Below are 23542 nucleotides of genomic sequence, written 5' to 3'. Positions count from 1 at the left end.
GGTTGTATTTTAATAGCGAAGCGTGTTTCTGGTAAGTGCCTAATTTTTAGGATAATGCTAAACAACTCTCAGTGTGATAGACACACACACGGTCACTAGTTGTTGTTGTTGATCTCTATTATTGAGGTCGCCCTGATAAATAATATTTGTAAACTCTGATTTTGGTTGTGTGACAAAATAAAAACTTTGGATCTCATATTTGTCCAGTAATTTTGTGATTCGTCAAGGTATATAGACTGAGAATGAGCACGGTGAGATCATGATTCGATCGAACGGTTTAAATAGAATGACATTTGTGTGGAGTTGTTGTGGAAGAAGATAAAAATTCAACTGACAAAACCAATTCAAATCTTCACAATTTACGAGGTCAGTCAGAGACTGGTCAGTCTCTTTTATAGTAGGATATAACTGGTCTGGTCTCAATTCATCTCCTTCCAATTATGTGACCTCCAACGGACGTGATTTAACATTGATTTTTAAATTTGCAGCTTTTATGTTTTATTAAATTTCAAAATACTTATGCCCCTGGCTCTGGGATATGTTTGGCACTTTGGCCCATATAAATAAAATCAACGTTATTAGTTTTTTTGCTTGCTCGACAATGATACATCACAGATGTGATAAGAACGGTAATCGCTAAATTTAAACTCTTACAAAACGAGTATAAAGTCTAGTCAAACTATGGTCTAATTCCAACTATGTTATTTATACTTTAGTAATCAAAGTTCAATAAACTATAGAATCTAAAAAAATAAACTAGAGAACCTACTTCATCTAGGAATCACACCTAGGATGTTTAGGTTTTTGAGTTTTTGATTTTCTACAACATTATCTTGTTCTTCATCATTTTTGTTATTTTTCTTCTTTGATTTTCTGCATTTACTCTTGTAATGACCCATTTTTCCACAACCAAAACATTTAATCTCTTTCTTTGGCTTTGATATTCCCTTTGTTTTAGGCCAGCGCTTTGGGGAAAGCTAAATAGTTTTCGGGGTGTGAAAACTTGGTCAAAAATTGGTCAATTTTGTTTGACAATTTTATTTTGTAAATTGTTAGAGGGAAAAATAAAAAAATCCCCACCTCACCTCATCATCTTCACCGGTGAAGGTCGCCGGCCGGTCAATTTTCCGGCCGCCGACCTTCAAACATTAAAAAAAAATTTATTTCTCTCTCCTCTCTCTCTCTAAAAAAAAACAAATTTTTATTTTATTTTATTTTAAGACCTAGATCTGGTCTTGTTCTTCACGAACAGACCAGATCTAGGTCTTAAAACAAAAAAGAAATTTTTTTTTTAGAGAGAGAGAATTTTTTTTTATTAATGTTTGAAGGTCGCCGGCCGGAAAATTGACCGGCCGGCGACCTTCGTCGGTGAAGATGATGAGGTGGCAGAGATAGAAGATGAGATGGAGGTGAGGTGGAGAGTTTTTTATTTTTATTTTGAAACATATTCCCCATAAAATATGTTTCCCCGGAAAATTTTCAAAATTTTGCATATTCCCTTGAAAATTTCATACCCCGGAAACTATTTAGCTTTCCCCAAAGCGCTGACCTTGATTTATCAGGGTTACGAGGTTTTCTCCCTTGTCCTTCTGTAACAAGTGCTTCTGAATGAGACTTGTCTGATGACGATTTCCTTTTTTGTTTCTTCATTCAATAAACTACTTGTTATGTGATTCATACGCATTATGCTATCAGGAGTAGAATTGCTAAGAGACACTACCAATGTCTCCCAACTATCTGGTAAAGAATTTAGAAGAAGTAAGACCTGCAACTCATCATCCAAACATAACTTCATTGCAGAAATCTGATTTACTAGACTTTTCATCTCATTCAAGTGCTGAGCAATTGAGGTTCCTTCTTTATATTGTAATTTTCCTAGCTTTCTGAACAAATAAGCCTTTTTGGCAGCTGTCTTCCGATCATATAACTCTTCTAATTTCCTTCATAGACTAAAAGCGGAAGTCTCCGTCCATACATGATGAAAAACATTAGAGTTTACCAATTATCGAATAGATCCGACAACCTTTCGATCTAATACCTACCAGTCTTCTTCATCCATCTTCATCGGTGTCGTACCATGACTTTCAATGGGTGCAACTAGGTTTTTGCAGTATAACAAATCTTCCATTTTTTCTTTCCACATAAAATAGTTTTCTCCATCTAAGCTAATCATGCGACTAGTACTCCCTTCCATATTTCTGACCGATAAATCTAGCCCGAGTTCTGGTACCACTTGTTAGGAAAAAATAACTTAATTAACTTGTTCACGAATATGAAGATAAGAGATGCGAAAGTAAAAGTAGAGACCCCAAGATAATTTAACGTGACAAAAAACTCCTCCAAGATAGAAGGTAAAAAAACCACAGGACCTAGTCTAGAAATCTTCGACTATGATTAAGTAATGGGTTACACTATTCTTCACCAACCTATGTGGATAAACCAAATCTTTTCTTCACCAACCTATGTGGATAAACCAATTCTTCAAGATGTGCAGAAACACTCTTGATTAACAATAATCCCTAAATAAATAGAGGATTAACCAACTCTTCAAGATGTGTGGAAACACTCTTGGATAACAACTCTTCCCTACATAAATAAAGGATTAACCAACTCTTCAAGATGTGTGGAAACACTCTTGGATAACAACTCTTCCCTACACAAATAAAAGATTAACCAACTCTTTAAGATGTGTGGAAACACTCTTGGATAACGATTCTTCACCAAAAACTATGGTGAATAAACTGAACAAGAAACAGAGAAATAGAAATCTCTTACTCCTTAGGGTTTGAACAAATCATAGATTACCAAAGATTGGAAAAGTTTAATACAAACTAAACTGCTTCACAAGATTAATAATCTTCTTTTCTTCAAACCAATATTCTTCTCCTTCAATCTCTCTTGAAAGAACCACTTCAGAAATCTCTCTTTCTCTAACCTCTCTCTGTTCTGAAAGTCAGAATAATATTTTTCCTTTCCATTCCCTTTTATAATGATAAACATGGATGTATTCTAATATAAATAGAATTTCTTTTTGGGTCGCATTCCGTTTTAGGCTTGAAATATGAAACCTGTTTCCCCCTAAATTAGAAATAAAAGAAATCATATTTCAACTAGTAGTCCTTTTATGAGGAGAGACCCCAACAAATCATAAGTGGATCTTACTATGAAACTATCCCTCATACTAATTTTTATCATTTTTGGGCTTATAGTCCAAAAAACGGGCCCTAAACACACATTTAGTCCTCTCTAATCCTATAAAGGGTTTGTAAACCAAAATATTAATGTAAATGGATATCTTGTCCATTTGTATCCATCTCGAGAGAAAACACAAATCCCTAGAATACATATTGATGAGACATGAAAATGTCCCATCTGAATCTCTTAACTCGGGTTAGTTAGTCCATTTCGAGTTGTTACTCTAATGGGTTACTTGTTTTTCTTTCTCAGGTGTCTTTTACGGGGTTCAGTGTGAAAATAGACGAATTCGAAAGAAATTAGTGTTAGGGGTATTTTTTTCATTTGGTGACAAGGGAAGCATGGTAATCTTGGATAATGTTGATGCTCGGATGAATAGTATGATCAGAGGGGAACCCAACAGCGAAAGCGGGAGTCAAAACGGAGTCCGGTTGAGAGAGTTCGTCCAAATCAAAGTTCGGAGTAAAAGTAGGTTGACTAAATTTACTAGAAGGCACGTGGCATGCATCTGACGGCGTGAAGGATGGTACATGAGGTGCACATTCGGGACAGGAAATAGAAAGTTGGTACATGAGGTGCACATTCGGGACAGGAAATAGAAATGATTCAGTACTTGCATGTTATGAAATTTCGGTATCCCCACAAGATCTGACGGAAGATCCGCCGACACGTGGGCTTAATTCACGTTAGATGGACCATCTCATTTTTCATAAGTGACTCGTGATGCAGGGAATCATTCTTGTTTGACCAGGTAACAACCCACGTTGGTGATTAGTGCCTAGGGGTGGGAATCGGTTCGGACGGGCGGAAAATGGAAACTAAGTCAACCGGTCCGGGCGGAACGAGCATAAGTCTTAAGTGTCCATTCGGACATCTTGACAAAACGGGCGGGCATTTCAGATTTTTCTTTAACAAAGTGCCCGTCCGTGACCGTTTTGATAGTCGGGCAAACCGGGTATCGGTCGGTCGGGCACCGGTTACTAATGAACACATAAAAAAATTATTCAAAATTAAAACTGTTTAGTAACTAAATACAACTTTCTAAACTCCCACTTTACAATTCCAAAAAGTACATTAATACAAAATTAAAGATAATCAATGAGATTTCTCATGGATTACCATCGGTTCTATTCTTCTTCACATGGATTACGATCGGTGCATTGTGGGTTCTACGGTGTATTGTGGGTTCAAGGGTTACTGATGAGATATTGAGATTTTGGAGGAGATAGATACTAGAGAAGTAGAGAGGTGAAGATAAGATTATGAAAAGTGATTTCTAGGGTTATATATTTTTACTCTTGAAATCTAACGGTTGTAGCTAACCCTACAAATCTAAAGGCTTAAAATCAATCATATAGGCGGGCGGGTATAACTGGTAGGGTAAACGAACAGGTATGGGCGGATTCGGTCGGGCGAACAATATAAGCGGGCGGGTTCAATCGGACTACCGGGTAAGGACCTATGCCTGCGTCCGTCTGCTTATGCTCTTTCGGTCGGGCGGGTACGGACTGATTCGGGCAACGGACGGGCACGGACGCTTCAGACTCGGGCGGTCGTGGGCGGATTCCGGGTTTCCGGACCAAAATCCCACCCCTATTAGTGCCCATTCCATTTTGAATTCCATTCCATTTTTTAAAATACCTTCCTTTGATTATCACTAAATACCATTCATAGAGAGAGCAAGGGATGAAAACAAAATCATACTAAGATTGAGTTAGAGAGAGATTTTTCTTAAACAGAGAAGAGAGTTGGATGGATTGGGTTGAACTATTTTTAGAGAGAAGTAGATGAGCTGGATAGTGATTGAGAAAAATTCGAATAAAGGAGATATATCCTCTTCTCCTTTTATACTTGGATTTTACAGAGAATGGAAAGAGAGATTCGATTCATTGCTGATTTCTCTTCTCTCTTAAATCCGAAAATACTATAGAGAGATTATTTAGAAGGTGGAATGAGATATTTTTACAGAGACTAGAAAGAGAGAGAGATTGATGAGATATTATCTTTCTTTATCCCTCTCTCATCTCTATCTTTTGGAAAATAAGGACAGCAGAGAGAGATCAGTGGAGGCGTTTATGGACAACAAGGTTATAGAGAAGAATATTTGATTGGTTAAAGAGATATCTTCCTAAAATCACAGTGATTCGAATGAGTTCTATTACAGAGAATCATGAAGATTGCTACTGTTATAGGAACCAGATATATTTCCTAGAGAGATAAGGAAAATCAGAGATCTTATGGAGTTTTCATTTCTTATAAAACAGAGTCATCTTCTTCAATCTGGGGGATATCATCTTTGGAGGCTGGGAATCGAAATAGAAACTAAGAAAGAAAACCATTATCATCTTCTTCTCTTTCTTTATTTTTACTTTTAGTGAGAGAAAGTAAGAGGAAAGGGAGAGTTGAGTTAATTTGTTTTCTTCTTTATTATTTTAGAGAGTACATGTTAGAGAGAAAGAGAGAAAGATTCAATAATAAACAGAGATATTCACCATCATTTGTCATCTTTCTTTTATAATTGAAGTTAGAGAGATAGAGAGTTTCACTTGTAACTCTTAACCAGATTTTTTTTGGAGAAGAAAGGGGCTGTTTGGTTCTAAAATTTGTGTTGGAAAATTTTCCTTCTTAAGGCATATGTTTGGTTGTCAAGGGAAAATAACTTTCCGTGAGATTTCAGCATTCCAAACCATGTGGGTTTATTTTCATTTATCTCTGAATCTCAATTTTGGTTTGACTATGTGTAACTAACTTCTCTTCTAGGATTTGGATGAACCCTTAATTCTATATGAACAGATGACCTCTAATCATAATATTTTTTATGTGATTTAACGTTGCAAGGTTTAATTTCTACACATTTGATTCTGGATTTATCTTTCATTTGTTATTCTTACATTTTGATGTTTCATGTTTAGACCCATTGTCTTTAATGTTTCATGCTTAAGGTTTGATAGCTAATAGTTAGATTATCTTCTCTATCATTGTTATAAAATTAAATCATTATTGGTTTTGTTTTAACAAGTAAAGATTTTCCGAGGTTTGGTACGATCAGTTGCCAATTCTTGAGTTATAAGAAAGATTTGAGTTTTTAACGAATAGGTTGTTTGTCATATATGTTAAGGCGGATTCCAAAACCCTAGGTTCTCTCTTCATAAGTTTTTCACAAATTATGCTTCCGTTGTTTTAATCAATAAGTTTGTTATTTTTATCGTCTCATCACAAAAATCAATTTCAAAAGAAATTTTTATTAGTTATAGGATTTAGAATAAGATTGACTCAGTCTCTGCGGATCGACCCCGGTCTTATCGGGTTTTTACTACTTGACACCCGTATACTTGCGGGTGGAGACCTTTTAGGAACACCTTTTAGGCCCATCACATATTAAATCATAATACCTAAACTAACCTTCCTTATATATAAAAACTGATTTACCTTCAAAATCTCCAATTATCTTTTTCCATTTTTATCTCCTACGTTCTCTCTCCAATCACGTTTCTATTCAAAGTAACCATTATCTTCATTATCCTCCATAACGGAAACCTGTTTATTTTCTCTCTCTAAAACCGAATCATCTAATAAACCTCCATTAAACTCAGAAATCTTGTTTCATCTTCATTAGAGCAGCTAAAACCTCCATCGTTTATCAGGTTTTACATTGTGAAAGTCTTTGTTCGTACCATTGATAAGATCTAATATTGCTTCTCAGGTTAAAGTAACAGATTCTCTCTCTCTAAAATTAAACATAACATGTTTTGATTTTGTTCTCAAAGATTTGTTTACTAATTCGTTAACTTTGAATGTTTGAGGTTTATTTTCTCTCTCTAAGACTTTCATTACTATTTATGATCTTGATGTTTAATCCTTCTTTACTGATTCCTTCAAATCGAGTATGTTATGTTTGCATCCAATTATCATATCATTTTTCTTTAGATTTAGGTTTAAGCTTCTTGATTTTCTGATATTTCTTCACATCAGATATTTGTATCCGTACAATTTATGAACCAGGTAGTTTACAATACATTTTCATACTTTCTAGTACATTACGCAAACATCTTCTGTACGATGTTTTTATAACAGAATGTAAAATATATGTATTTTGTTACAAATTATACACTTTATAAATAATATCAAAAACGTCTTATAAATTGGCGTACATTATATATAATTTATTCAAAATTACGCATATTTTTTTCCTAAAACAATTGCCGTTTATAGTACAATAAATGTTCCAAAAATTATATGTAATTTATTGCACATTATACATATTTTTTCACATAAAAGTGACCTTGTGATTCAAACTAAAGTTCTGTTTGTCTCCTAACACATTATGACTTTTAACAACCAGTATGCATAATTTATTCCATTATACATGTCGTTTCTAGTAAATTATATGTTTTGTTGACAAATGTATATGTTTTCTTTTTGTAGTTTTGTTGTTACTTGTGGAATTTCCTACAGAATCATCCAATCTAAGTAAGACCACAAAACTAAAATTTGATGGTTGGGATATAATATTTACTGAAGTTGGTCAGTTGTTTCCTGGTGGTGCAAAAGCATTTCGATATGCTCTTCGATAATATAGTGTAACTGTTGTTTGTCCTGCTCAAGACTACAAATGGAGAGTACATGGATGAGCACCATTTTTGAACTAGAGAAGATTCTGTACTTTTTTTTGTAACAGAATGTAAACGATGTGTAATGTAAAAGAAATTATGTGTAATTTATTGAACATGACACACATACAGTTGATAAATTACGTTGTATACATGACAAATGATGGTTTCCTCGTCATAAATAACACATAAATTACGTATTTGTTTCATAATTTGTATTCGATGTGTATTTATGTATGAGTAAACACGAAAACAAATTTTGTTGTAGTGTTCTCAGATAAATATACTATTTCCAAATCTGAAAATTAAGTGAGAGAAAGTGATATATACGTTTTGTATATTAACCCCCAAATCACGCTAAATTGATCCCAGAAAATATACTATTTCCAAATCTGAAAGTTAAGTGAGAGAAAATTGATTTGAGTGGAAAAAAATATTACATAGAAAGATAGAGAAAATTGTTTTGGTTTCCAAATCTGTAAAGAAGAGAGAGAAAATTGATTTGGAAATATCTGTGATGATGGCGTTTCGTTTTGGTTAGGATGTTGGTTTCTGATCGATTCGGGCAATAGAAAAGAGAAAATTTGATTTCCAAATCTGTTTAGAGGAGAGAGAAATTATGATTTATTTCTATCCGTTTGTTGCTAATAAATCTCCCGAATCACGCCCAAATCCGTCTTTTCAGATTTCCCACCCTCCAAAATTTAAAACGCGCGAAATTTGAGCGTGGGACATTGACGGTACTTTGTTTAGAAAGTGAGGATTTTTATGTCCATATGGTAAAAAGACTAAAAATTTGTGTTTTGGAAGATTGGACCCTAAACGTTTTTTGAACATTATTTTGATTGTATACCCGTGGACCCAATTTTTTTAGATGGTTGAGTATATGTGTTTTCATTGGTATCTAAACTCCTATTTATTCGAATTTCAAGTGTTCGAAGCAGGTCGGGAGGAGGATTTTTTTAGGAGAGAGAGTTTCCCGAGTGACGTCACTTAGGGTTTTTCATCTCCCTCCTTTTCATCTTCTTCTACCTACTAAACCGGCGGCGCTCTATCTGAGATCTTCTCTCGGGAAGCTTCTTCACCTATACTTCAGACAAAATATCATCATTCCAGCCTCGATTTTTGACTTGAGTTAATACCAGAACCTATAGACTGATTAATCACCTAGGCAGGAGAGAAGACAAAGGAGATCGCGGATCTTGAGAAGATCCACCCTTTAATCTTTCCCGAGATGAGGAAGAATGAGGATTGGGCATAACTCACCTCGCATTTAAGTCGTTTCATCATCCGAGAAGGAGCTGAGGAAGGAACTTTGGACACTCGACCGTCACATCCTCGAAACTCAACATCCAGGCAAGATTCATTCAATTACTACACTCTTTCTCACTCTTTTCTTTCCCTTCTCTCTCTTTCTTTTTCGATTTCTCTCTTGTTTGTCTTTCTAGCTTTCTCCTTCTTTCTTTTTAGGTTTTTTTAGTTCTCTTGGTTTTTGTCGATTGAAGCATTGATATGAAGTATTGATATAAAGTATTCGTACTATAAAATCCATGTACTACTATTTACGTACTGATAACTATCCTTATGATATGAAAGAATGGACTTTTATTTGGCATTTGCCAATTCTGCCCAAAATCAAACTATTCCTTTGGAAATGTTGTACCAATAGTCTACCTGTAAGGGATAGAATTGGAAAATATATCGGTCATGTATATAATTGTGATTTCTGTCAAGAACAAGAAACTATGATTCATGTACTATTACATTGTGATTTGGCTAAGGTAATTTGGCTGCACTCCAATGTTATTTCAATTAATATCCTTAACATTATAGACTGGATTACTTCATGGAAAGATATAGAAGAACACATTAGTTGCCTTTTTGTGACAATCCTTTGGCATATATGGAAAGCAAGATGTGATAAATGTTCTGCATCTATAAATCCTGTCCCGATGATGATCATAGATAATATCAAATGTATTACTAATCTCCAGAATCTTCAAAGTACTCCTCAGCAGATTGAAAAGGTTATTGGTTGGTCTCCTCCAGCATCTCCTTTTGTTAAAATTAATGTAGATGCTTCCTTTATAGCAGCACAGGACGAGGCGGGGATAGGGTGTATTATGCACGATGACCAGGCAAATTTCCTTGCGACAGCAGCTTTCACTTTTCGGGGTCAAAATGCTGAAGAATGTGAATGCGGAGCCATCTTCAAAGCTCTTGAATGGTCTGTTAAAAAGAAGATTGTTTACCTCCACATTGAAAGTGACAACCTAAATATAGTTCAAAAACTCAACAAGGAACAAACAGACATAACGTGGCAGACTGAAAAGATTATAGATAAAGTGCAACAGTTGGAGGCCAATTTCACCAAGGTGATATATACTCATATCCCCAGAGAGGGCAACTATAAAGCAGACCAGTTGGCAAAATGGAGTAGAAGAAACAAAGGAACATGGTTGTGGCTTTCTTTATTAGATCTTCCGCAGGAGTTGTATAATGTTTTTAGATAATTCGGTTGTACCTCAACGAAAAGAAAAAAAACTCCTATTTATTCACACTCATATTTTTTTTTGGAAGAGAAACTTCATTACAACTAAAAGTTCAGTACAAAGCAATGAAGTAAACAGAAGGACTGGAAGCCCAAGTCAGACAAGACGAGGGACTAAAACAAACTAGACTCAAAGATAGAGGGCAGCTTGTGCCACGTTATGCGCTAACGTGTTAGCAGCCCGTGGAATGAAAAAGAAGTGCACAGATTGAAGACCCAATATGATGTTTCGTGCTTCCAGAACCCTAGATCTAATGCGCCAAGGTATGGAATCTGGACCGTCCGTTACAGCCGTGATGATGAGTTGGGCGTCCCCCTCTATATAAGCCTTGGAAAACCCTAAATCAGCCGCTCTTCTACAAGCTAAGAGAAGTGCTTCCGCTTCACTTTCCATGGCAGATCTAGGGTTTATTCTTACACCTTCTTCATATATCTTTTCTCCACTGGCATTTCTTATAACCACTCCCAGAGAAGCACCATGATCGTTGTAAGCACCGTCGAAGTTGATTCTGACCGTGTCTGTTGGAATTGGAACCCAACTCAAATCTGAATTGATGGTTACGGTTTTTGGAACACCAAAAGAATCATACGCCATCCGCCAAGCTTTGAGGATGATTCGTTGAGGATGTATACCCATGTTGTTAAAATGTTTGTTGTTTCTCTCCAACCAGAAACACCAAATCAGGTATAGATAAAAAGAAGCCTTAAATTGATTTTCTTTAGATAAGATAATAAGGTTCTTGATAGTAATAACCGGTTCATCTTCTTTCACACATGGTTCGAACTCCTGGGCTGCTGTCCAAATTTCTGTAAAAATAGGACATTCCCCAAACAGATGGCGAGTTGATTCTTCTTCCTGGTTGCACAACAAACAAATGGTGGAGATGTGGATGTACCCTTTCTTATATTAGTAAGGACAGGTAGTCCCTTGTTTATTAGCTTTCATATGAATTGTAGGACCTTAGGTTGAATATGTTTAAGTTTCCATAGATTCGACCAAGGAAAATTATCTCCTGCTCTAGGGTTTTGATGAGTCGGTGAAATTTCTTTAAAGAATGACTTGGTTGTGAAATTTCCATGAATAGTTGGAGTCCAAACCAATCTGTCTAGTGAGTTGAATTTAGAAAGTGGAATTTGTAGAATAGCTGTAACCGAACTCGGATCAAAGTATTCATTCAATAATTCACTATTCCATGTGAAATCCATATGATTTATCAAGTCTGAAACCCAGCAAATATTTTCAGGTAGTTGTGTTCTACATTGAGGTCTGAAGTCTGACAAATCTAGAATCCATGGGTCTTCAATTATATTCACCCTAGAGCCATCTCCGATGATCCAACAACACTTTCTCCGGAGCACTTCTTTGACTTCCATCAACGAATTCCAAAGAGGAGTAACAGTACTAATTTTATTTTCATTCCAAAAGGTATTTGACTTGTAATATTTAGATATCAGTATTTTAGCCCATGTAGCATTAGGGTTAGTCAGGAGTCTCCAGGCTAGTTTAGCCACTAGAGACTGATTGACTTTGCCCAAAGACCAAATACCCAAACCCCCTAATTCTTTAGGATTTTGGAGTAAAGACCAGGGTAAGAAATGCATTCTGTGTTCTTCCTCGGAGTGATTCCACCAAAAGTTTCGTTGCAGTCTCTCCAACTGGTTAATGGTACCCTGAGGCAGCAGCGATAGACCCATAAAGTAAGTACAGATTGGGCTGAGAGAAGCCTTAATCAGAGTTGTACGACCTGCCTGGGAAATTAATTTCCTCTTCCACCCTGCTAATTTGTTCTTGAATTTCTGAATGAGGAAGTCGTGTGATTTAATACGAGCCTGCGGTTTGAGAATATGCGCCCCTAGGTACTTATCTGAGTCGACCATTATAGGTGCTTGTAGAATTTGCATGAATAAAGACCTGTTCTTTTGTGGAACTCCTGAACTGAAGAATAATGTTGATTTGTTGAAGTTTACTTTCTGGCCTGAAAACCCGTATACTGTTCCATCAACAATTGAACTGCATTGAGGTTGTTTGGAGTAGCCTCTCCCATTAAAATAAGGTCGTCTGCGAATAATAAATGTGAGACCCTTGGTGCTTTGTTGTTTACCCGATACCCTAAAAACAATGATCCTCGTTCATATTTATCAATCAAAAGGGACAGGGCTTGTGAGACCAGAATAAATAAATAAGGCGAAAGGGGGCATCCTTGTCTAAGACCACGCGAAGAATTGAAAAATCCCTGTCTTTTCCCATTAATAAGTATACTAAAGGTTGGAGTAGTAACACAACACATAATAAGATTAAGAAGAGTCCCTGAAATACCAATTTGACAGAGAACCTGCTTAAGAAAACCCCAATCGACTCTATCGTAGGCCTTCGCCATATCTATCTTTAAAAGAAAAGCTCCCTTTTTTGACTTTGACCGTTTCATGGAATGTATAGATTCCTGAACAGTAACAATATTATCCACAATTTGCCTGTGAGGCACAAATGCGTTCTGTTGCCATCCAATACAATCATCCAGGAAAGGACGAAGACGATTGGCGATAATCTTTGTGATGAGCTTGTATAAAGTGTTACATAGTGCAATTGGTCGATAATCGGCAGCCTTTGATGGTTGCTCAGTTTTAGGAATGAGGACAATATTAGTTTCGTTCAAGGTCGGTTGGAAATGGCCCAAAATGAAGGCATCTTGGATGAAACTAATGATGTCTGGTCCTAGTATGTTCCAACCATTTTGATAAAATAAACAAGGTTGCCCATCAGGGCCCGGGCTTTTCAGGGAACCCATATTAAAAAGTATCTGTTTAATCTCTTCTGCAGTAGGGACCATCGAAATGGCCTGTAGGTTGTCGACCGAGATTTGCTTGTAACTAGTTAACACCTCAATGGGGACAGGTTCCACCTGTTCAGCCGAAAACAAGTTCTGAAAGTGAGTCGAAAGGATCTCTGCAATTTGAGTCTCCGATGTTACTCGAATATCATCTGATTCCTGGAGAAACTGAATGTGGTTTTTCCGTCGTCGGCTAGAGATAGAAACATGAAACGCCTTAGTATTGCGATCTCCGTTAAGTGCCCAATGTTGCCGAGTTCTTTGTTCCAATCTGCTTCGTTGAACTTCTTCAAGATGAAGTAAGTTCTTTGTTCACACCCATTTACAAGTTCATACAGAAATAAATATATATAAATATATAAATAACAAAATAAAAGTTAAAAAGAAAAGTGAATTAGCGATATCACGTGATAGGCACAAGAGAAAAGTGGTGGCCTCGTGGGAGGGAGGGGCTTAGTGACGTCGATTGCGTATTTTGGCGTCGTGCTAACAATCATTCCAACTACCAATTTACTTATATATATAAACCAACAACTTCAATCTCATTCGTTTATTCCTTATTAACTGACACAACTAGGTCCCATCACACATACGTGGCACTCTTTTAATACTTATACATCCTCTTTGATACACCATCTTAACATAATAGTAGTAGTCACCAGTATAGACTATAGAGAGAGAGAAAGGAGTTCTGTTGTGACGTTGTTGTTGTTGTTAGTTGTTGTTGAGTCCCGTTGAAATCTTGATACAAAACCAAAAACCCTTTCTCTCTCTCTATCTCTTTCTCTCTCTAAAATTTCTGATAAAAACCAGCTCCGATTTTCAGTGAAATGATTCTACTATTCCTTCATTAATCTATTTTTTTTATTTCTTCTCATAAGCCAGCCAATAAAGCTTCATTTTCAGATCTTTTCTTTCTTTCTCTGACAATGGCGGTGGATTCAAGCTAAAGATTTCCGTTTTTAAATCTTAACTCCGTTATAACAGTAGAGATAACCTAAATGTTAGGTTTCAGCAGGTGAAGATCGTCGTTATCTTTTACTCGTTCCTATTTTGATTATTCTATTACTTGTACAACTTAACCAAAAATGTCACTACTCCATTTCCTGCAAAATCATTCATCTTTGATTCATAACTGTTAACTCTTTCGACCTACCTTTATTATTTCAGATCTAAACCTATTTTTTTTTATTTTGTATTGATTGATTTTAGAAGGTTTTGTTTTTGGAGGTGTGTGTGTTTGAAATTTTAGGTTTTAGTTGTGGTGATCTCTTTTCTGGTTCTGTTTTTTGGTATTTGTTTTACTAGTAGAAGGTGGTGGTAGAGTTTTGAAGATGAATCGTAGTTTTAGAGAACCGGATCCTCAACTACAAGCACAAATGAGGCAGCAAGGAAGAAACCAGCTAGGTAATAATCTGTCAAAGGAGAAAGAAGATGACCTAGCTTTATTTCTCGAGATGAGGAAACGTGAGAAGGAACGAAGTAATCAGCTTTTTAATAATAACTTATCAGAAGAATTTGATACTCCAATAGGTAATTTTCTACATCATCTTTTCATTACTTAATTAGGGTTTCTAGGTTTTGATCAAGGTATTTGTTTGGGTAAATTTTGTTTACTCCAAAAAGTTTATCCTAAATCCACCCATTTAATTTCTTGTGATTAAGAATGCGGATAGTTCCGGAATAGTCCGGGTCGGTAGGACTTGTTATCATCCAATAGCGTTCACGATGTTCAAATTAGAACTCGAAAGATCTCTCGTTTTCCCCCATTCATGAACAAAAAAAGTTGGACCCATTATACATGTGATAACTTTTGAGGTTACCTTTATTGCCAGACAAATGGTGGTCCAGAATGAACTTAGTGTAGTCACATCTTCATTTTTTTGTAGCTCAAGTACATCTTATGCATATCTTTCATTAATTGAAGCTTCTAGTATCATTTAGGTCTTTATGAAGATGGGTTCTTAACTCCTTTTGAATTGGCTTATTTCTGAAAGTGCATCACCTGCTATGGGACTAAAGATCTGGGATTTCCTTACCTTCTCGCAGCTTAATTAGTTTAAGGATGCAGTTTGATGTTAGTCCAGCTCATTCACCAACTATGGAATTCTGGTTGCACACCAAAGCCTGTAATGTGCAACTTACGCTTTCCTTCTTGTAGATAGACTCCCTATCCCAGACCTATTTGTATTTCCTTCTATACCCCAGAATCTATCTCGCACTTTTGTTATCTGGTGATATATAGAAAGGAAGTTTTCTTATTCAGATGTAATCTCTTAAATTATATGTACAATTTTAAGTTTTATCCTATGCCAGATGCATTAAGTGTTACGTAAAATTGCCTTTTTGATCTCTCTTATGTTTCTATTAATCTATCTAGCTAATTTTTTCTTTCGAGAAAGTAGTTCACTTATAATTCATTGCTGCAGTATCTAAACCAGGAAGGTCTCCCGTATTGAAGATTGTACTTGCTGATCCTGTACGCAAGACAGCTACGGATGATTTCCTGAACTGTGATAATGATAAAAATGATTATGATTGGTAATATTAAAGAACCTCTTTGAATTGCAGTAAAATTTCTTTCTTGCAATGCATTTTTTGTCTAGAATTTGGACGGATATTTAATCTTCGAAGTCTAGAAGTATACGTAATTTTAAAATGAAGACTAAGTGCCTTCTTTTTGGAAATTGACTAAGATAGTCATTACAATGACATTGATACATTAATAAGACGTGATAGACACAATAGCCGTCAAATTTTAAACTCTTACTGAAACGGGCCTAAAGGCCAACTAAACTACTGTCCTAAAGCCCATTTAACTACTTCGTTTATACCTTTTATTAACCCAACTTCAAACCTGGGACCTCCAGGGTTTTGGAGTACATACACTACCAACTGAGCTATCAGTTGTTGGCAATTATGTGCTTTTGAATGAGGCTATTACTTCTCATGATTACATTATACTATTTGTTACCTAGAATGCGATGTCCTGACATACACTGCAACTTGGTTCTTTCATTTCATATGCCGACTTTGCTACTCTTGATTCTACACTCCAATTAAACGTAACAGTAGCCACGTAGCGTTTCATTAAAGCTTCTAAGGAACATAAATTGACATTCATAAATCTATTAGATAACTAATCGACAATGCCGTCAACAATTTGAGTTTGACTATCATCTTCTACCACCATTAGGTTAATAATTAGTCCAACTTGATTACTTGAGCAACATTGGAGTGAAAACAGACATGATGACCGTATACTAGATTTGCATGAGAAGGAGCTGCATGATACACCTGCATTTATTAACTTCCCAGTTAATTTAATGGTTTACATGTCAAGCATAAGATCTTGTTGTTGAATCTGCAGATCGTTTTCCATGATGATTGGACATTAATGTGTTTGAAATCGTAATCTGATTTTGTGTGGTAACTGTCACTTGATATGAACCTCATAATAATGGATACTCATTTAGCACCATCTGTTGACACTCTCCCCTTTTTGCAGGCTTTTATCACCGCCTGGCACACCTCTTTTTCCTTCTTTGGAGATGGAATCACAAAAAAGTGTTTCAAGTCAAATTGGAATGTCTACAAATCGTTCTGCTGTACTGAAGTCTAGGGTATTATTCATTTAACTTTTTTTCCAATAATTAATATATAACAAAAATTGTAGATGAGTTTGGTCTTCTAGGTGATAGTAGTAGATTGGACTCATAATCCAAGCACGAGAGTATGAGAGCATTTTATGCAACTCCAACTCAACAGTCGTAGCTTAAAAATGTCTAGTCATTTAGGTTGGTGTTCATACAACCATTCAGTTTGTAGTATCTAAACTCTTGTAGTTTTGTAAGCCATCAGTGGGTGGATTTCGTATTGGAGCTGGACATCTTTTCCTTCTATAGTTATATATTGTGACTAAACAGTTACATTAGAAGTTTGAATTAAACCTAAAATTCCATGAAGTTGGGAAATGAACTAGAAACTTCCTGATGATAGTTTGTAACGCTTTGATGTTTTTCTCAACTCCAATTCTTTGACATTTCAGCAATTGTCTTTGAGTTTAGGTTTATTATCTGTTTTAATCTGTTATTTTGCTGGCATATCTTGATTTGTTAAAGTCGCCTATTTATTGTGGTTGCAGTTAACAGATCCCCAAGTTGAGCCTACTTCAAGGAGCAACTTACTGTCTAGGCAACCAACTTTGTCCCCTGGCTCGAACTCTTCAAGCGCAGGAATTCGGAGGCCCTCATCATCAGGGGGCCGAAGTACAATTAGTTCTAGAGCAGCGATCCCTGGGTTGAGCTCTTCAGGTGTAGGAGTGGCGAGGCCCTCGTCATCAGGAGGGCGAAGTACAACTAGTTCTAGACCTGCGACACCAACTGGACGTCCCACAGTACCTGCCATGTCTAAGCAACCTTCAAGGCCCTCTAGGCCTTCCACACCAACTTCGCGGGCCAGTGTTCCTTCTTCGAAGTCCACAGCTCCTCCGGCGAGATCTTCAACCCCGACGGGGAGATCTGCAAACCCTTCTTCACGATCTTCAATGCCATCTGCTCGTTCTTCAGTGCCTTCTGCGCGATCTTCAACCCCTTCTGTAAGGTCTTCAACACCATCAACAAGATCTTCAGCTCCTTCTGCAAGATCTACAACCCCTTCTGCAAGATCTTCTGCCCCTTCTACAAGATCTACAACTCCTTCTGCAAGATCTTCAACCCCTTCTGCAAGACCTTCAGCTATTTCTGCAAGATCTTCAACACCAACAATCAAACCCACTGTAACAGCATCCAAGTCGACATCGAGGACAGCAACACCAACTCGGCGTCCAGCAACCCCGTCAAGTATATCTAGTTTACCTGGTCCTACTCGGTCTTCTTCAGTGTCTAAGTCTGGTCCTACAGCAACGAGAAATCCTCCGTCATGTGGTAGTTCGCCAACACTGAGATCCAGACCATGGGAACCCTCAGATATGCCAGGGTTTTCGCTAGATGCTCCGCCAAACTTACGGACATCACTACCTGCTAGACCAGCTTCTGCCTCCAGGGGCAGACCTGGTGCTCTATCCTCTACTGATTTGGGTTCTAATGGAAGACCTAGGCGACAATCATGCTCTCCATCTAGAGGACGGGCTCCAAATGGTAGTGTCCATAGCAGCAGGAGCTCCGTTCCTGCATCTAGCAGATCATACTCTAATGATAACGACAGTGTGAACCCAGTTCTAATGGGAACCCAGATGGTCGAAAGAGTAGTAAACATGAGAAAGCTGGCACCTCCAAGGCACAATGAACAACAATCTGGCCGTAATAACTTGACAGGAAAACTATCTTCGTCCCTGGATAGCTCTGGCTTTGGAAGAAATTTATCTAAGAAGTCCTTAGACATGGCGATGAGGCATATGGTATGTATCATTTCCTTCACTCTCTTACCTTGTTCATATCACTTCATAGGTAAGCATTGAGGATAGTTTGTCACTCTTTCCATCATCCATTTTTGCGACATGGCAATTGGTAGGGGAAGGAAGTTACGTTGATTTGGCTCATGAAAACTTTTAGACTTATATTAGAGGAGTTCACCTAACTTGATTAGTTTATGATCATATTTTTCTGGAAGGGTAGAACAAAAATGAAAGAAAACATTAAACACGGTCTCATGGTTCTTTTTCCGAACAAGCACTGTTTACAATTAATAGAAGTAGAACAATATTCTTGTTATTATTATATGATGCACTTGTGAGGTTTGGGTTGGATTATTGTAATTAAGCTTTGCTGGTAATGTTGGATCTCTCTCCCTCTCTCTCTCTCTCTCTCTCTCTACCCATAGATGTTTTAGCACTTGTTCAGAAAGTAGCAAGAGAATGGTGGTATGTCTGGTATCCCTATTTATCATATGCTGATTCGTGGACTTGTTCGTGAGCAGGATATAAGGCGAAGCATTCCAGGTAACTTGCGCCCGTTAATGACAAACATTCCAGCTTCCTCACTGTACAGTGTAAGATCAGGACCAACAAGAAGCAGACCAGTGAGTGTTTCAGACTCTCCTCTTGCCACGAGCAGTAATGCCAGTTCTGAAAGCATCAATAACAACATCATCTGCTTGAATGGAAGTCAAGTTGAAGAAGATGACGACTTTCTCTTGTCAGTTTAACAGGTAAGGAAGATACGCCTCCAATCTCTGTAAAAAGTAATTCTAATCTCGGCGTTTTGTACTATTAGTGAAATAGTTAGGGACACCTCCAAGTTGGAACCTTTCTTTTTTGGTTCATCATTTATACTGAGGTACAACAAACTCATATGTATATTTTTTTAGATTAAGCCTTTTGGGAGTTATGTTTTCTGCTGATAACCTAATTGAAGGTATTAAGTTTTCCGTCTTTCCTGCAGTTTGGTTCGGTGTCTGAATAGGAAGTTTGATGATTTGGTTTAGAACCTTTAGAAAACTCTGCTTCATTGAAATCCGAAATTGTTGGACATATATTAAGAATAGTTGGTATTTTCTTTTTTCCTTGTATGGTTTACCTTCAGATTTTTTACGAATATAAAGATCGAACCCACACTTTATAATGGTCGTTACTTTAACGATATTATCCTCGGATCACGTTCCTTGAGGTTTGGTTCCTAGGACGAGCCAAACCTACTTATCCAAAAGGCCTTGAATGCTGAAGGTACTATCATCACACCTATAATCCACGCTCCGAGCGCACTTCCAATTTGTATGAGACTATCAAATTTCTTGACCCTTACACAATAACAGCCCTTGGCTATGGTACAAAATTTTAGTAACCCAAAGCCTCATTGCCCTTTGTGATATTATTCCCGATCAGGGCAATTCATGGTTTAGGGCTTTTGTTCCTTTCAGTGTGCCCTAGCCAACACCAAAATGCCTCCCGTTGAGAGGCCAAGCCAGACTCAAAAGGCATCCACACCCTCAGATACTGACATTGCACCTACATCTGCATTTAATAAAGATCGTGACTTTCTATTTTACCAACCTTATCTGGGTTCGTTGTCCTGATATTTATTTTGGCTATATTATAAGTAGAAGTAGATCAAAATATCACTTTATCTAGGGCTTTTGCTTGGTGGAAACTGGAAATGGTCCCTCTTTTGAGAGATTTAGTATTTGGATGGGTTGGGTACTTGGGTCCCGTTATCTAAGACTAGAAGACAGGGAATCCATGTACTTTTCAGTGCTAACAATGGTGGGGATGTCATTGAAGTTGAATGGGATTGATTCCTTTACAAAGTTTGAGCAATTAAGATGACTGTGGCTAAAGGCCCTCGACTAAAACGCTGTAGGCCCCCGGATTAAGCACAAATTGTGAGAGATCCCATGTGTAATCCAGGGGCCTACAACATTTTCACCGGAGGCCTTAAGCCCCCGACCTAAAAGTATGCTCCATAACGCCTTCATTTTTTATGTCATTGCCCTTTTTTTTGGTTGATACACACACACGGTTATTCACACTAACATTTAAACCTATTTTTGCCCTAACAGACTCACTTTTTCTGTATACACACTTGTTGGTCAAATGTCTTGACCAGTTTTCTTCGGTAAGATAAAACTGATTCTATGCTTAACTATGAGAAAGATGAAACGCATGTAACATAAGGTTTAGTACAGTCCTACCGACAGATAATACAGAGTAACATTCGAAGATAATTTTGATAAGTTTTCTGTAAGATAAATTGATATGTCGACCTATAATGCAACATGCTCGGAAAGATGAAACTGATGTGTAGCACAAGGCATCAGTATAGTCCAACCGACAAATAATAGAGAGTAGGTTATGAAGAAAAATTTAATAAGTTTTCCATCGGTAACATAAATACATATTGGTAGTTTCGTTTCGACCTATAATGCAATTTGCCAGATTGATACCTCGTTTGTGATTATGTTTTTTTTGCTTTTCAAGGATAACATCATTTTCATTGATGAAAAATTTAAAACGAAGATTCATATGGATCAAAAGAATAATGTGAAGTTTCTCTTATTTTCATGATCTTCACCCATTAAACGCAAATAAAAAGCTTCAATAATTTGAATATGATCTTCGAGGAAGATAATTGTTCGATTTTGGGATGTGTTCATCGACAAAAAAACTTCAAGTAATGGGGTACTGAGTGTGGTGAATGAAATAATTAACGAATCAGATCCTATGTTTTGGGAGCACTAGAAGATTTTAGGTTTTCTTTAATCAACTCGACCAATATTGCCTTAGTAGTGAATGTGAGTGAAATTTGACTCAGTAAAAAAAAGGGTCCGTGGGTATAAGGTCCAAAATAATCTTCTAAAAAGATTTATGATCCAATCTTCTCAAAACATGGATATTTAGTCCTTTTGCTTAATGGACGAAATTATCCATACTTTACAAAATACATATCGTCCATGTCCCTCGTTCAAAACACGCGGGTGTTAATGAACTCGGGGGTTAAAACGTATTTTCCATCTTGTTCCAGCGTGATTTATGGGATTTAAAACAAGCAACGAATCAATCCTTTCTCTCTCTTCTCAACCGTTTCGGAATGAAAATCCAGATTCAAATCTTTTCAAAACCGAAACCCTAAACAATCGTACGCACATCAAATTTGAATCAAAACGATGAAATACTATCCTTTGTCTCCATCTTTTATTGAATCTGTGTATATGAATCAATCCTTTCTCTCTTTTCTCAACCGTTTCGGAAGCAAAATCCAGATTCAAATCTTTTCAAAACCGAAACCCTAAACAATCGAATTTGAACAGATCAGAAAACAATGTATTTCATCGTTTTGGTAATGATTTCTCACAAAAAATATTAGGGTTTGATTCGAAAATCTTGATTTTGGTAATGGTTTGTAATCGGTAAAAACCTAATTTTTATTTGAAAATCTTACTTTTGTTTGAGATTTAGACAAATTTCAGTTAACAAAGTACGCATACTTTATTAAACATGTAATGTAATTTTTGGGGTTTAGGGTTTTATTTGAAAATCTTACTTTTTGTAATTTATGATAAAGTATGCATAATTTATGTATAATGTTATATATATATATATATTGTATCTAAGTGTTTATGCTTTATGCAACATTTATATTTTGATGTAGTAAAGTTGTATTCTAAAATATAGCTTACATTACAGGTCGGGGCAAGCTCAACCATCAAGAAATTGAAAACAAAAGAAAACACTTGTCTAATTTAGAATAAATTATGCAAACTTTACGAAACATAATGATACATTTATCAAAAATAATAAAATTTTATTCATTAGATTGTCAAAAATAGAACCGGAAGTACATAGTAGATACGGTAACCGAAGAAATAAAATCAATTATGAACATAGATTCGCATTTCAATGGTGCCCACATGCACGCTTCATTTGCTATCTTCTGTTGAGATACGTGTGTAAACACGTGATATAAGAGACGAATCGAGATGAGGAGATCCGACAATCAAGACTAAAGATATTTGAAGATATGTGAAGATCAAGAATATTCAGTTTCATATATTTAAAATATTTCTTGTAATATATCTAATATTATTATTAGATATATTTTATATTGTTTCTTAGTTTAGTTAGGATAACCTAGGAACCCTGATCCTAATTTCTCTATAAATAAGAAATGGTTCTGAGGATTAAATCATTCGATTACTAATCAATCATTGTAACGAATCACCACAATTGTGGTTAATAAAGTATGTAGCCATTCTGGCTTTCTCCGAGGATGTAGGTCGTGAATGTCCGACTGAACCTCGTTAAATATGGTGTCCTTTATTTATGTTCATCTATCTCCAATCATCACATTTTCGGTTGAGATACGTATGTAAACACGTGATATAAGAGACGAATCGAGATGAGAAGATCCGACAATCCAGACTATTCCAAGATATTTGAAGATATGTGAAGATCAAGAATATTCAGTTTCATATATTTAGAATATTTCTTGCAATATATCTAATACTATTATTAGATATATTTTATATTGTTTCTTAGTTTAGTTAGGATAACCTAGGAACCCTGATCCTAATTTCTCTATAAATAAGAAATGGTTCTGAGGATTAAATCATTCGATTACTAATCAATCATTGTAACGAATCACCACAATTGTGGTTAATAAAGTATGTAGCCATTCTGGCTTTCTCCGAGGATGTAGGTCGTGAATGTCCGACTGAACCTCGTTAACTATGGTGTCCTTTATTTATGTTCATCTATCTCTAATCATCACATTTTCGTGAATTTCTACATCTTCAACAGGACACACATCAGTAACACGCTTCGAATCATTTTTTAAGAATTTGAAATCATGCCCTGTGTTGATACTATATTGCCTGAAACTCCATCTGTAAATATCTTATCCCAACCCTCTGATTTCAGTTTGATT

At 36.4% G+C, this 23542-nt stretch overlaps 2 protein-coding genes across 5 annotated transcripts; both read left to right on the top strand.

Moving 5' to 3' along the window:
- The first annotated feature begins 9757 nt into the window (after positions 1 to 9757).
- On the top strand, positions 9758 to 10318 carry LOC147568435 (uncharacterized). Its single transcript, XM_086659789.1, has one exon. It carries the CDS (start codon positions 9758 to 9760, stop codon positions 10316 to 10318), a length of 561 nt encoding a protein of 186 aa, XP_086515915.1.
- Positions 10319 to 13733: 3415 nt separating this feature from the next.
- Positions 13734 to 19685, top strand: LOC147568434 (uncharacterized). 4 transcript variants are annotated; one of them, XM_086654873.1, is made up of 6 exons: positions 13734 to 14202; positions 14496 to 14717; positions 15614 to 15725; positions 16693 to 16807; positions 17329 to 18582; positions 19101 to 19685. In XM_086654873.1, the coding sequence occupies exons 2-6, from the start codon at positions 14519 to 14521 to the stop codon at positions 19326 to 19328; spliced, it is 1908 nt and encodes a 635-aa protein (XP_086510999.1). In that variant the 5' UTR covers positions 13734 to 14202; positions 14496 to 14518; the 3' UTR covers positions 19329 to 19685. The 4 variants fall into 4 exon arrangements, with proteins under 4 accessions (XP_086510999.1, XP_086511000.1, XP_086511001.1 ...); XM_086654874.1 differs by having other exon boundaries at positions 13838 to 14202; positions 14493 to 14717; XM_086654875.1 differs by having other exon boundaries at positions 14074 to 14202; positions 14499 to 14717.
- The last annotated feature ends 3857 nt before the right edge of the window (positions 19686 to 23542 follow it).

The sequence above is a fragment of the Eschscholzia californica genome, unplaced genomic scaffold (assembly GCF_041429995.1).
Source record: "Eschscholzia californica isolate CP2 unplaced genomic scaffold, dmEscCali1.0.p SCAF_1, whole genome shotgun sequence".
NCBI classification, from domain to species: Eukaryota; Viridiplantae; Streptophyta; class Magnoliopsida; order Ranunculales; family Papaveraceae; genus Eschscholzia; species Eschscholzia californica.
This window is presented reverse-complemented; position numbering and strand designations above follow the sequence as displayed.

Coding starts and splice junctions, on each gene's coding strand:
- LOC147568435 (XM_086659789.1), top strand. CDS start 9,758: ATGATGATCATAGATAATATCAAATGTATTACTAATCTCCAGAATCTT.
- LOC147568434 (XM_086654873.1), top strand. CDS start 14,519: ATGAATCGTAGTTTTAGAGAACCGGATCCTCAACTACAAGCACAAATG. Junction 15,726..16,692: donor GATAAAAATGATTATGATTG/GTAATATTAAAG, acceptor CCCTTTTTGCAG/GCTTTTATCACCGCCTGGCA. Junction 18,583..19,100: donor ACATGGCGATGAGGCATATG/GTATGTATCATT, acceptor GTTCGTGAGCAG/GATATAAGGCGAAGCATTCC.